Raw genomic sequence first — 15238 nt, 5'->3', positions numbered from 1 at the left:
AAACAGTCAGTCAGTCACAGTCGACAGGACTATTGGCACCCGTAACAACAAGAAAAGTGGCTGAGTAGACAGTACAGACTTGAGTAACCTTTCCTCAAAACAAAAAACAAAAACAACCCACCCACTCATTAACTTATTTAAAAGTTCCTCAAAAAGAAAAATTTTTGGCACCACTAAAACTCAACATGTTCCGTTTCCAAGATCTCCAGTTTCCTTTGTGTATAAATATTCATTCATCTTAAGTAGCCAGTTCATCATGGTCAGGGTTGTGATGGAGCCAAAGACTATCTCAGGAACACTGGATATGAAGTGGGAATACATCCTGGATGTGATCCCAGTCCATCACACAGCACCATGTGCACATACGCACAGCTCTTGGCAATTTATACAGAGCAAAAAATAAAAAAATAAAAAAAAATCAATCAATCAAATCAATCAATCAACCGAGACTGGAGAACCTGGAGGAAACCTGCACACACACGGAGAAATCAGGATCAAAAAGCAGAAACCCTGGAGCTGTGAAGTGGGCATAAAGGAGTTTCTGAATTTGAAATCTATTGAACACTTGTAGTTGAACTGAAAAGACCAGTCCACATGCACTAAAAGAAGACGACTAAGCAGTTTGAAGTGATCTGTATGAAGACGTGGAATAATACGACAAGCTTTGCTGTTATAGGAAAACAATCCATGATCAGGTTGTCATGCAGCCTGACACAAAGCGGAGGGCACTTACTAAAAATATTCAACGCATTCCGGCCAAATCCGGTTGAAGAATCAATTCTATGTGAATACAACACCTCTAAGTTCTAGCCTGAAATATCACTACACTACAAAGGGTGTCAATACTTTCGAAGGCAAAATGATCAGCAAACAGTACAGTAACTACTCGTAATTTTTCTCCTGGAAAGATGCAATGACTGACACACACACACACACACACACTGTTTAATACTCAAGTCAACAAGAACTAATGAGCTAATCGCAGTGACCCTGCAGTGGATGGACTAAGCAGATTTCCTAATAATGCCACAAGGTGGATGAGGTTCTTCATATAGCTCAGGTATGACTGATCACATGCAGAAATGTTCAGGTCATATGTGCATCTTGGCATTGCACTGTGGGGGAGGGGGAATCTAGCCTGCATGATCTTGGTGTCCAGCTGATTTAGTAGCACTGCTAAGTGGAGGTAATGGCAAGGAGTGGGAGTGTTGACCTTCTGTACGACGTTCTCTTTCTGCATCTGGCTTTGTCTCAGTTTCTTCAGCAACACAAGCCTAGCCTCCTCCAGCCTCAGCTCCTCACGTAGGGCTTTGATCATCTGCTGCCTCTCCTCACCCGTCTTCCCCTGTAGAGCACCACACACACACAATAATCCTTACATGGATGACTATGATGCATCTGCACAAGAGTCAAGTCTATATGTATAAATATAGTGAACCAAGCTCTCTGCAGCAGCAGCACTAAGGCCACGTCCAAATATCGTCAATTTATAGCAGCTGTTGGCCAAGAGCACTAAGCAAATTGCCCACTGGAGACAAGAGCCGAGAGGCCTGTAGCCAATCCACACTGATTAGGTACGTTTCCATCCAAATGTGAGCACAGATGGTGTAGTATTTGACAGAATATTTAGTATGGTAGTTTGGTTAGAGACGGTGATAAGGAGACTTGCTGCAGCTTGTAAAATTGATTAAGTTCAGTAGCAAAGATGATATACTCTCTTGACTTACTATTTTTGTGACATGCTCTCTGCAGCTTTGAATATTTGGACGTAGCCATGAATTAACTGACTGGAGCACACACACTTGCTGAAACCATTTATTTAAAAAACACCCCACGTTACAGCTGATGAAATGCTTTATTCTGGTCAGTGTTGCAGCGGTCTGGAGCCCATCCTGTGAACACTGCGTGTGAGGCAGGAATACACCCTGGATCCGTCGCAGGGCACCATGCACAAAGGCAACTTGGCCAATCCGAGAGACCCTGGAGCTGTGAGGTAGCACAATACCACCCACTGCACCACCATGCCACCCATTCAGATTTATTTCTACGGAAATTCTGAGCTGACGGTAAAAAGGGATCTTATTTAAGTGACGAAAAAGATTACTGACAAGCACTCGCTAAACAATTCAGCTCAGTTGCATGGCATAAGAAAAATGGCTGCACATTATGAACTAAGAATTGCATACTGGGTTTAAATTGCTACCCACTGAAACAGCAATATGGCTTGCAATATATTAAAACAAACTAGTGAATTTATCAGGGTTCATAACTACATTTAATTAACCAGTTTTGGATCGCACCAATACCACAGATGAGAAGAAAAATTATTATTTGCAAGCCAGCTGTTGATCATGATCACAAAATGCAATAAAAAATGTTTTTGGCTAACGTGATGATTATTAACATGAAATGTATTGTTTAGTCAGTAGGATGGCATGGGCAGGTGATGGTCTGACTGTCTCATGCTTTAATCATTCTAATGTCCCCTGATACAGGAGACTAAAGCACATGCAGTGCAGACAGTCAGTGAGCGAGATGCTGGAGCAGGAACAGCGGCGCTGAATAGTAGGACGGAGTGCCTCTGTGTCACAGACGCTGTACCTTGAACATGTCTAGATTGGGGTGATGGCGGCGCTCCTCTGGGTGTGGAGTGCTCCTCGGGCTTGATGCTTCATTATCTGACAAGATAATCACATCTGGAGATGGAGTACACCTCTCTCGCTCCACACCACTAAAGGAGAAAGAGCGGGGGGGGAATTGTGATTAAATGTCTGGTAGTCTCTTGCTTGGTCACACAGTAGGCGAAAATCATAAGACAAATGTCAATTTGTTGCACTGGCAGGTGGATATGCACACTGGGTAAGACAGGACAGGTCAAAGATGGGTAGATAATCTAGCTACAAACGTAGATTTTGTCATGATCGTATTTTAGATCTGGACATGGCTCTTATGTAAAGATATTCACTATAGACAACAGAGACAAAAACTGAAAATGGTTAAGCGAGGTCCTCCTCTCCTGCATTCCAGTTGCTTCTCGCTCTTGCCGCAAATCTCTAATGTCTAGAAGTGTCGCATACTGAATGATGAAAAAACATGAAATCCAATTCAACTTGTCTGAGTCACAAGCCATATGCACATAGCGATCTGTAGAATAAATAAAATTTAAAAAATAAATAAATAAAATAAATAAATAAATAAAATACTACTACTTAAAAAAAAAAAACAACTCCCCCCCCCCCACCAAAACAAAACTTAAAAACATACCAAAAAACCCTCAAATCACCCCCCCCCCCAAAAAAAAAAAAATCCCCACACAAAATAAATAAATAAAATTCATCTTTCCTGATGAAATCCGATCTGCCAGAATTTCAAACTGCCTTTCTTAACACAGTCTCACAAGACTTCATTGTTTTGCTATGGAGTCTGGTACATTTCGTAAATAAACATAGCCAAGAACAACCTGCTTCGACAGAAAGAGGCAATTTAAAAAGATATGGTTGGCAGATGGCCAACCACAGAGCTTTTCCAGTAACCCATCAGCAAACATGCAAGTGTCTCTCATTGACTTTCCATCATCTGCGTCGAACAAAATCCTATTCAAGATAGTTGCATGATTTTTTTTTCCTTTTAAAATCAACTGATCTGGTTTGTTTTCAGGTTGCAGGTGAAAAGTTAGTGTGAACATGGTGGAATTATACTATATTTCAAATTTTTTACGAACAGAAACATCTAATGAACCTTTGATGAACTGCGCGAGTCTCTTATTTTTACTCACACATCTTTGGGAGGATCCATTGGAAGGTTCCCTAAACTTGGAGTTATTTACATAGATATTAAAGGTCCCATGGCATGAAATTTTCACTTTGAGGTTTTTTTAACGTTAAAATGAGTTCCTCTGACCTTCTTAAGTCACCCCAATGGCTAGAAATTTCATAATGTGTAAACCAAACTATGCCCAACATTTGAGAATGGCGCGTCAAAACGGCGCGTTGATAAGCTCTTCCCTTTACTACGTCAGCAAGGGAGATGATCCCCACGCCCCCCCCCCCCCCCCCGGATTCCCACCCACTGTATGGATTGCCCCGCCCAGTTGTAGTGAGGAGACCATAGAGGACACAACAACATGGCATCACCTAAGCGAGCGAAACATGGAAATTGCGCTGTACATGGATGTGACAACACAGAAAAGAGTCTGTTTTTACTGCTGACGGGAGAGCCCCTGAAGACGCAGTGGCTTAATTTTATTTACTTCAATAATACGCTGTCGGAAGCATTTTCCTGAGGAATGTTTTCACAACTTGGGACAGTACAGGGCAGGTTTTGCACATCAACTGTCACTGAAGCCTGGGTCCGTACCAAGCATCCCTGCCGCATCAGCAACAAACACCGAACAAGTAAGTGTATAACTGGTCGTTTTGCCGTGTTTTAAAATCGGTGCGTTAGCCTAGCAATGGCTACATTAGCTGTGCAGCTAACCGCTTCCTGCAGTTAGCCAGGTAATCTGCGCTACAAAACTAAAGAGCATGCAGCATGCTCTGTTAAACTGAGTTTAGTCTGGAAATTGACTAAGTTATGAGCTTATGTTTGACTATTGCTCTGCAATGCATGTCTTCTGTTGGATAAGCGCTATGTTGCTGTAGTTGCTGCTTCTATCCTCTTTGGTTATGGAGTGCGTGTTCAAGCCTAGGGTATTATACGTTCGTAAACTACCACTCCAAACACTCTCACTCTCTGTTCTCTGTGTCACGTTGAGTTTACGAAAGGAGTCCGAGGGAGAACGGGGTTTTGTCTTAGCAGCGTGGCTACAGGCGCTGATAGCAGCGAGTATGTGTGTGCGCAGCTTGGTCAAGCCCCTCCCCCCATGGCCCGCCCCCACCCTCTACCCTTCCCCGCCTCCTGCTTCTCATTAGCAAAACGACGCACTGGGAAAAGCGCTGAAATGGGGCTTTCTCCCAGGAGGCTATATTTACGTGCCGAGGGTTCATTTCGAGAAAGGCTGCAGATATAACATCCGGAAGCCTCCACGAGCCCGTTTAAAGCATCAACAAACCACCATGCCATGGGACCTTTAAAACAGTGGGCATTCATTTTAAAATAACTAGCTATAAAATCAAAACCGATGACCTGCGTCAATCGGATGATCATTGCTAAGCGCGTGACGATTAAGTGTGAATGAAGACATTAACACTCTGACAGCCACACAGTAACGTGGTTCACTGCCTCATCCTGAGTCCATCCTATACGTCCCCTCACCTCCTCTTGGCGCTCATGTCCACAGGTTCGTCCATCATATTCTCTTTGCCATTTTTGCTGGGTCCTCCATGACCTATGCTCCTCAAGCTCCCGTTCAGCTTCTCCTCATACACCGCTGAAGCTCCCATCAGCCCCTGGCTTGCCCCGGGTCCTTTCCCCTCCGCCATGGCAGCTCCTTCCAGAGCAGCAAGGTCCTTACGCTTGAGCAATGCCAGCATCTTTAGTCGCTCCATAGCTTCGTGACCCTCCATTTTCAGGCGCTTGGCCAGTGCTTCCTCCCTCTCGTCAGCCGTTTCCAGACCCCGCTTCAGCAAGTTCAACCTCAACGCCTCCTCAGACATCCGCTCCATCCTGTGTGCACACACACGCACACACACACACACAGAGAGAGAGAGAGAGAGAGAGACAGACACAGAGTCAGAGGATGACACACAAAACTGTCTGGGATGCCGTTACTCTGAACATCATGCCATATTTGAGCGTCTTTGTTCAACCTGCAATCGATTCAGATTTTACAAACCCTGCTTGAGCCCAATGCAAATCAATCAATTATTTCGAGGCTTTTCCTGACCAAGTGCCATGACTGAGAGCTGGGACAGAGAGATGGAGAGTGAGAGCAAGCATGTTGTCATGACTCCTTCTCACACACCCACACACAGCCTGCCACTCACTGGGCCAGGGGGCTGCAGTGTTCAAGAACCAGACTTAATTAATTAATTACAATCAAATCACTGTAGTTTTCATGGTCCGACAAGAGTGGGCTGAGTGAATGAAAGCACCACACTAAGCCTCTCTCTCTCTCTCTCGGGGTGTGTGCATGTGTGGCGTGTCTCTGTCTCTCTTGCCTGGCAGCATAGTGGGAGAAACCACCAGTCTTTCCCCAACAGCTCCCTTCTGCTCCCAACTTGTACAGTGCACTTGGATTTAAAAAAAAAAAAAGGTGACCTTCAAGCATCCAGCAAGGGATCATATTCCTGGCTTCTAATTACTGTGAGAATTTAACTCTTATCTGAGGAATCTAATTACACGAGTCTCTGTTCTCTGGTGAATGAACTCTTTGCTGGTGAATGAATGCCCAAGGCTTCTGTATGAAGAGTGAATTTTAAGAGAGAGTGTCAATATTGTTTTAAAATGCAAAAGAAACTCTTCTGGGGGTTGAAATGGGCCATTTTGACAGACAACCTTAAAAATAGTCCTCATTATTTAACTATTACGATTTGGGATGTACCAAGCAATACTGAGCATCAGAACCAATACTAGTCTAAGGGGAGGGAGGGACGGACGGACAAACAAACCCCACCAACAGCAGCAGAACAAGCAAAGCGAACTGGTAGAACAGAACCAGGAATAACTGGTACTGCCTTATGGGCTTGCATTATACTTGATTTTAGCAATTGGCAAAAACCAAAACAACCACTCCAAGACCATCCAACTTCTAAGTGAAGTCTTGCATGGTTTGATCATATTAAGAAAATTTTTTTTACACAATGAACTGACCCAGCTGCAGGAAGTGAACTGAATACGCTGTTTATATTTTGGATTGCAAGTAGCATTTTTATGATGCAGGCTGCTAAAGTGACCTGCAAGGTGCAAACTGCCAAAAGACAGCTGTCGTCCTGGAGAAATATGATTCAGGACATCTGGACAGGGAAATGAAAAATAATAAATGCTAGCTGTGGTACACAAAACCAGTAACTCACTCACTATTTTTAGAGCTGCACAAAAATAGCATTAAAAAAAAAAAAAAACCCAGCCTTGATTCTTTTCTTAACACAATTCAATTCAAGATCAGTCCCTGGGCAAGAACTGCACAAAACAAAGTGCCACTATTCCCACTTACTCACTGTGACCAAGGGCCATAAATGTAATGCATCACATGACCTCACGCACAAACCTGTAGCATGGCAAGTCGACAGAAGAAAAACGACAGAAAACCTGGGAGAGTTTTAAAAATGACCCACACGCCTGCTTCTAGTGAGAAGGAACAAATTTGGACATAAATAAAATGTTTAATATATTATGCACTGAACATTAAATTCCCAAATTTTTCAACAAACGACTGAACGTATGACATGAATGAATGTGGCGTGTGAGCTATTGCTGCATGTGCTGTCTCGCTCAAAACTTGCCAAAGACACATTACAACTAAAGCACGTTTATCGAAACTGATTTTCAGCCAAAATAGTACCTATTTTTACACAAAATTTAGGCTACTAGAGTACAAATGTGCCTGTAAATGAACCATTCAAAATGCAGACAAGCTGCAGCTACAACAGTGTGCTACATATTTAAATAATACTGGCAGGACTTGAGTGGTACAGTGGTGCTTGAAAGTTTGTGAACCCTTTAGAATTTTCTATATTTCTGCATAAATATGATGTGAAACATCAGATTTTCACACAAGTCCTAAAAGTAGATAAAGAGAACCCAGTTAAAACAAAACAAATGAGACAAAAATATTATACCTGGTCATTTATTGATTGAGGAAAACGATCCAATATTACACATCTGTGAGTGGCAAAAGTATGTGAACCTTTGCTTTCAGTATCTGGTGCGACCCCCTTGTGCAGCAATAACTGCAACTAAACGTTTCCAGTAACTGTTGATCAGTCCTGCACACCGGCTTGGAGGAATTTTAGCCCATTCCTCTGTACAGAACAGCTTCAACTCTGGGATGTTGGTAGGTTTCCTCACATGAACTGCTCGCTTCAGGTCCTTCCACAACATTTTGATTGGATTAAGGTCAGGACTTTGACTTGGCCATTCCAAAACATTAACTTTATTCTTCTTTAACCATTCTTTGGTAGAACGACTTGTGTGCTTAGGGTCGTTGCCTTGCTGCATGACCTACCTTCTCTTGAGATTCAGTTCATGGGCAGATGTCCTGACATTTTCCTTTAGAATTCGCTGGCATAATTCAGAATTCATTGTTCCATCAATGATGGCAAGTCGTCCTGGCCCAGATGCAGCAAAACAGGCCCAAACCATGATACCACCACCACGTTTCACAGATGGGATAAGGTTCTTATGCTGGAATGCAGGGTTTTCCTTTCTCCAAACATAACGCTTCTCATTTAAATCAAAAAAGTTCTATTTTTGTCTCATCCATCCACAAAACAGTTTTCCAATAGTCTTCTGGCTTGTCCATCTTTAGCAAACTGCAGATGAGCAGCAATGTTCTTTTTGGAGAGCAGCGGCTTTCTCCTTGCAACCCTGCCATGCACACCATTGTTGTTCAGTGTTCCCCTGATGGTGGATTCATGAATGTTAACGTTAGCCAATGTGAGAGAGGCCTTCAGTTGCTTAGAAGTTACCCTGGGGTCCTTTGTGACCTCGCCGACTATTACACGCCTTGCTCTTGGAGTGGTCTTTGTTGGTCAACCACTCCTGGGGAGGGCAACAATGGTCTTGAATTTCCTCCATTTGTAGACAATCTGTCTGACTGTGGATTGGTGGAGTTCAAACTCTTTAGAGATGGTTTTGTAACCTTTTCCAGCCTGATGAGCATCAACAACGCTTTTTCTGAGGTCCTCAGAAATCTCCTTTGTTCATGCCATGATACACTTCCACAAACATGTGTTGTGAAGATCAGACTTTGATAGATCCCTGTTCTTTAAATAAAACAGGGTGCTCACTCACACCTGATCGTCATCCCATTGATTGAAAACACCCGACTCTAATTTCACCTTCAAATTAACTGCTAATCCTACAGGTTCACATACTTTTGCCACTCACAGATATGTAATATTGGATCATTTTCCTCAATAAATAAATGACCAAGTATAATATTTTTGTCTCATTTGTTTAACTGGGTTCTTTACTTTTAGGACTTGTGTGAAAATCTGATGTTTTAGGTCATATTTATTCAGAAAAATAGAAAATTCTAAAGGGTTCACAAACTTTCATGCACCACTGTATATCAGATATATTCCATTCAGCTAGCATGATATTGCTAGCTGACTTTCGAAACTAAGTTCCGGTGTACAACTACAATGACAAAGTCTCATCTTATATTGAACAAGTCGAAGACAAGTTCAATATCATGCTAGCCGAATTGAATATATCTGATATACCATGGGGGGGCGCGGCGGCGGCACAGTGGTGTAGTGGTTAGCGCTGTCACTACACAGCAAGAAGGTCCGGGTTCGAGCCCCATGGCTGACGAGGGCCTTTCTGTGCGGAGTTTGCATGTTCTCCCAGTGTCCGCGTGGGTTTCCTCCGGGTGCTCCGGTTTCCCCCACAGTCCAAAGACATGCAGGTTAGGTTAACTGGTGACTCTAAATTGACCGTAGGTGTGAGTGTGAATGGTTGTTTGTGTCTATGTGTCAGCCCTGTGATGACCTGGCGACTTGTCCAGGGTGTACCCCGCCTTTCGCCCGTAGTCAGCTGGGATAGGCTCCAGCTTGCCTGCGACCCTGTAGAAGGATAAAGCGGCTAGAGATAATAAGATGAGATGACATACCACGAAAAAAGCCATTATTACTACTACTAATAATAATTTGAATAGTGTGTTCGACACTGTGGACAGGGACCTAGTTTGGCAACTGCTGCTGCAAGTTGGGATACCAAGAAAACTAGTAAACATCATTAGCAACTTCCATGATGGCATGGTATTGCAAGTACTTCTGGATGGTGAAATGACGCCATCTTTCGAGGTCTTGTCAGGACTAAGGCAAGGGTGCATACTGGCTCCTACATTGTTCATCCTTTGCTTCTCCTTCATTGCGCGCCATGCTCGTAAATCCATGGAGAATGCTGGGATAGATATCAAGTACAACCCCAATTCCAAAAAAGTTGGGACAAAGTACAAATTGTAAATAAAAATGGAATGCAATAATGTGGAAGTTTCAAAATTCCATATTTTATTCAGAATAGAACACAGATGACATATCAAATGTTTAAACTGAGAAAATGCATCATTTAAAGAGAAAAATTAGGTGATTTTTAAATTTCATGACAACACCACATCTCAAAAAAGTTGGGACAAGGCCATGTTTACCACTGAGACATCCCCTTTTCTCTTTACAAGGGTCTGTAAACGTCTGGGGACTGAGGAGACAAGTTGCTCAAGTTTAGGGATAGGAATGTTAACCCATTCTTGTCTAATGTAGGATTCTAGTTGCTCAACTGTCTTAGGTCTTTTTTGTCGTATCTTCTGTTTTATGATGATTATGTTTTCTATGGGTGAAAGATCTGGACTGCAGGCTGGCCAGTTCAGTACCCGGACCCTTCTTCTACGCAGCCATGATGCTGTAATTGATGCAGTATGTGGTTTGGCGTTGTCATGTTGGAAAATGCAAGGTCTTCCCTGAAAGAGGCGTCGTCTGGATGGGAACATATGTTGCTCTAGAACCTGGATATACCTTTCAGCACTGATGTTGTCTTTCCAGATGTGTAAGCTGCCCATGCCACACGCACTAATGCAACCCCATACCATCAGAGATGCAGGCTTCTGAACTGAGCACTGATAACAACTTGGGTCGTCCTTCTCCTCTTTAGTCCGAATGACACGGCGTCCCTGATTTCCATAAAGAACTTCAAATTTTGATTCGTCTGACCACAGAACAGTTTTCCACTTTGCCACAGTCCATTTTAAATGAGCCTTGGCTCAGAGAAGACATCTGCGCTTCTGGATCATGTTTAGATACAGCTTCTTCTTTGAACTATAGAGTTTTAGCTGGCAACGGCGGATGGCACGGTGAATTGTGTTCACAGATGATGTTCTCTGGAAATATTCCTGAGCCCATTTTGTGATTTCCAATACAGAAGCATGCCTGTATGTGATGCAGTGCCGTCTAAGGGCCCGAAGATCACGGGCACCCAGTATGGTTTTCCGGCCTTGACCCTTACACTAGGGGTGGGCGATATGTATCGTCTGCGATGTCATTGTGAATGTTGTTTTGACGATGTGTAATTTTGCATTATCGAGTTTTTTTAATTAAGCCGCCAAAAATCAATACAGAGCGGAGCAGACCCGGCGCCACACACGGACTGACGGACGGGCCTTGAATTGCTTTGGGGGGGGGCACACATTTTATACGCCAAGCCAGGGCAACACAACTGTTTCTAGCAACCCAGGAGAGCAGCACAGACGTGACGAGTTAAATATTCTAAGAAACCTATAAAGCAACCAAAACAACTTTCCAAAATGTATCGAACATTGCTCAGCATATTAAAATTTTTTTTTTTTTTGCTCCGCTGGCCTCACAACGCACAAAGCTGATTTCGGGTATCTACCGGAAGATGTCGTGATATGATCCCGTCCAGCAATAAAATGTGATTGGCTGAGACAGCTGCTCATTTACCCAGATACCATCTGAAGAAAAAATGCGATTGGTCGGTTGGTTCATTCCATGTCATTAACCCATTGGTTCCCAAGAAATATTAGTCCACGTTTATAGCAATGATCCAGAAATTATTACTAGTGTTTCTGTACTCACGGATAATAATGAATGAACCGATCAGCCGATTTCGAATAGTTTCAATACATTTTAAATTGAGCACATTTTTCTTTATTATTGTTATACTGAAAAACTTTGACTTGTAGTTTACGTTTTTTTTTTTGAGGGGGAAAAAAAACAAAAACAAAAAAAACAAAAGAAGAAGCTGTGACGGACTCCTATCAGGCCAAGTGCTGTCACTCGCCGGCCACTTTCAGGCATCTTTTTCGGATTAGTGAGACCAGACCCTCTGAACATGAATGGGGAGATATCAATACTGGACTCTGTGAAAACTAACGGTCGCGAAGAGCATATGATTGAAATCGCCATGAAAAGTTGATTATACTTGAGTGTTAGGTTGGTTCTCATGACTCAGAAAAAGCTTTAAAATCCACTTTTCTCGTGGATTATTTTGACACTGCGCAGGCGCAGTACTTCTATAATGGCAGGAGAGGGACAGCAGAGCACGAAGCTGCAAGATGATTGGAAAGCTGTTGGTTCAGATCGACATATGATTGGTTGTTGGCAGCAGAACAGGTGGGATATTTGCAGACCCGTACTGCCGTCAGAGACGGTTGATTAGAATGTTTGCTGCCGTTACGAACTGTCAATTGAATTATTCATTTTTATTAATTTAAAGTTGTTTAAGAAAATAAATATGGCTTTTCCTTAAATACTTGTGTGTCACTGCAATGATTCTTTGTCATTATAATTATTGTAATCTTTAAGCAAGTGTTTTTTTTAAATATCGTCAAAATATCATTACCGTTAAAATCCTAAAAAATATCGAGATATTATTTTTTGCCCATATCGCCCACCCCACCTTACGCACAGAGATTCTTCCAGATTCTCTGAATCTTTTGATATTATACACTGTAGATGCTGCTGCTGCTATGTTCAAACCCTTTGCAATTTTACACTGTCGAACTCCTTTCTGATATTGCTCCACTATTTGTCGGCGCAGAATTAGGGGGATTGGTGATCCTCTTCCCATCTTTACTTCTGAGAGCCGCTGCCACTCCAAGATGCTCTTTTTATACCCAGTCATGTTAATGACCTATTGCCAATTGACCTAATGAGTTGCAATTTGGTCCTCCAGCTGTTCCTTTTTTGTACCTTTAACTTTTCCAGCCTCTTATTGCCCCTGTCCCAACTTTTTTGAGATACGTGTTGCTGTCATGAAATTTCAAATGAGCCAATATTTGGCATGAAATTTCAAAATGTCTCACTTTCGACATTTGATATGTTGTCTATGTTCTATTGTGAATACAATATCAGTTTTTGAGATTTGTAAATTATTGCATTCCGTTTTTATTTACAATTTGTACTTTGTCCCAACTTTTTTGGAATCAGGGTTGTACAAGCTTGATGGTGAGCTGTTCAACCTTAGGCACCTGAAGACCAAATCAGCCAAGACCACCAGACTTCCTATATGCTGATGACGCTGCCTTCTGTGCCAAAACAGCAAAGTGTTGCAGAGGTCCTCAATGCTGCCTGCAATGACTGGGGACTCACCATCAGTAGATCAAAAATGGAAGTGATGCACTGCCAATGTGATGACCCCCCATTATCACCATAGATAAATCACAAACTTACCCGGGCACACAGCTTCACATACCTTGGAGAACTTTCTGAAGATGCCTCTTTAACGCCAAAATAAAAAGACGACGACTCGCAAGGTGAGCAGCTGCTTTTCACTCACTAACCACCAGATGTTGGAACCATAAAGGCCTTCCGCTTGCCACAAAAATCACAGTATACAAAGCTCTGTTTCTACCATGCTTACTCTATGGTAGTGAAACGTGGTGCACACTTGCACATCATGTGCACCTGCTAAAAATGTTCCATCAAAAGATCACTACGACAAATCCTTAAGATCAAGTGGTGGCACAAGGTGACCAACGTCAAAGTGCTGAGAAGGGCTACCTCCACAACTATAGAGACCATGGGCCACAGCAATCGCTTAAGGTGGCTTGGCCACGTTTGTAGGATGCCAGACTACCGAAGCAGCTCCTCTTCAGTGAGTTAGCTCATGAAAATAGACCGTGTGGCTGACCAAAGAAAAGGTGGAAGGACTGTATTATGGAGGACATCATCAAGATCTTTGACCTGGAGAATGAGTGGCATAAGGCACCACATAGCCAATAGCAAACTTCTGTGCGAGCAGAGAATTCAATGGCGAGCCGAGGAGCGGTGCACCCAACGACACAGAAGAGTCCCCCATCGTTAGTATTGACAGGAACCGTAAGTAAGTAATATAATACATACACATTCCTTTCAGGTGTTCAACGCGTCTTTCTCTTTCAAAATTCTCTCAAAATCTTCTGTATTTAACGAAGCAAACCTGGCGGCCATGTTTGTTTACAAACTGTCACAGTCAATTAGAGCGGAAGTTTTACAAGTCTCTGACATGTGACATCATGTTGTCTTGACAACAATGCAATATTGTAAACCGTATTCAACGCTCATTCTCCATTGGGTAGAGTGATGCAATACATGTAGGATAAACAATATGCTAACAAATATTGCATGCTATCAAACCAAATGAATGAAACCCGCTAGAAGGGAATAGAATACACGTTTTTATTCCATCGAAAAAGTGTCCTGTATGTATATAATAATTATATTTCTTTAATTATTAAAGTGTACTTATTAAAACAAATAAATTCAAGAATTTAACAAATATATATGACAAATTTGGCCACAGTATCATAAATGAGGATCTAGGGAGGGGGAGAGCAAACATTGTTTTCATTCATTATGTGCTGGCTGTGCCTTGGTTTATTTCTACACTCAAATGCCAAATTTCTTTACCCTTTTCACAGCTGTAATTCCGATCAATGAAAAGGAGTTTTTAGTCCCGTCTCCTCCTACACATTCCTTTTTTGTCTTTTGCTAAATTATGAGCGTTGTGAAACCAACCCAAAACAAATAAACAAAACCAAATGGTGTAATTTTTGCTGACACAAATAAACCTCAAACATTAACCTTCCAAATCTCATTTGCTCAAAGAAATAAGGCTGTTTGCTGAATACAGGATTTAAAAAAAAAAAAAAAAACCCATCTACTCATCCATGGTTCTTTTCAGTGAAAGCTGATGTTTGCCACACAAAAAGTGACAAACTACCAGACAGTACTATACACAGGAGGAACGTTCACTACTCATCAGGCTACTTCTCATGTGAGATCCTCAGCTCAGCTAATCAAGAATGTGTGGTCATGAAATGGAAAACAGAAGCAGGATGAAACTGCACCGGTCTCCAGTGCTGCATTCTATCAGGCACTCATTAGCCTAAAATTGGACAAAACCACACCACACCATCCACGGGGAGGAGATGCTCAAAGGCCTGGGCCTAATTGAACCACTGTGCGTGTGTTCCTGTGAAGCACATGAAAGGAGGATCATAAATAATCAAGTGTCTGTGAATCTGTGTATGTACACAGGAGTCTGTTCAGGTTTGGCCATGTGTCATGTACAAGCGATCTAAATGATCATGTGTGTGTATGCTTGTCTCCAAGAGTTAGACACACATGGGCGAGCCCTA

General features: G+C 42.4%; 1 protein-coding gene across 5 annotated transcripts in view; it reads right to left on the bottom strand.

The window, feature by feature from the left end:
• Positions 1–15238, bottom strand: part of gatad2b (GATA zinc finger domain containing 2B) — a 64820-nt gene that overhangs the window by 10146 nt on the left and 39436 nt on the right. For all 5 annotated transcript variants that reach the window (XR_009656797.1, XM_060942854.1, XM_060942856.1 and 2 more), the window contains exons 2-4: positions 5254–5604; positions 2602–2731; positions 1214–1345 (exon numbers count right to left, since the gene is read on the bottom strand). Coding sequence is in view for 4 of the 5 variants with exons in the window: in XM_060942854.1 (XP_060798837.1) it covers positions 1214–1345; positions 2602–2731; positions 5254–5603 (612 nt within the window). In the remaining variant the exon portion in view is untranslated. The remainder of the gene's footprint in view (positions 1–1213; positions 1346–2601; positions 2732–5253; positions 5605–15238) is intronic.

Source organism: Neoarius graeffei, chromosome 16, assembly GCF_027579695.1.
Source record: "Neoarius graeffei isolate fNeoGra1 chromosome 16, fNeoGra1.pri, whole genome shotgun sequence".
Taxonomy (NCBI): domain Eukaryota; kingdom Metazoa; phylum Chordata; class Actinopteri; order Siluriformes; family Ariidae; genus Neoarius; species Neoarius graeffei.
Note: the sequence above shows the minus strand (reverse complement) of the source record. Positions and strands in the feature narration are given on the sequence as shown.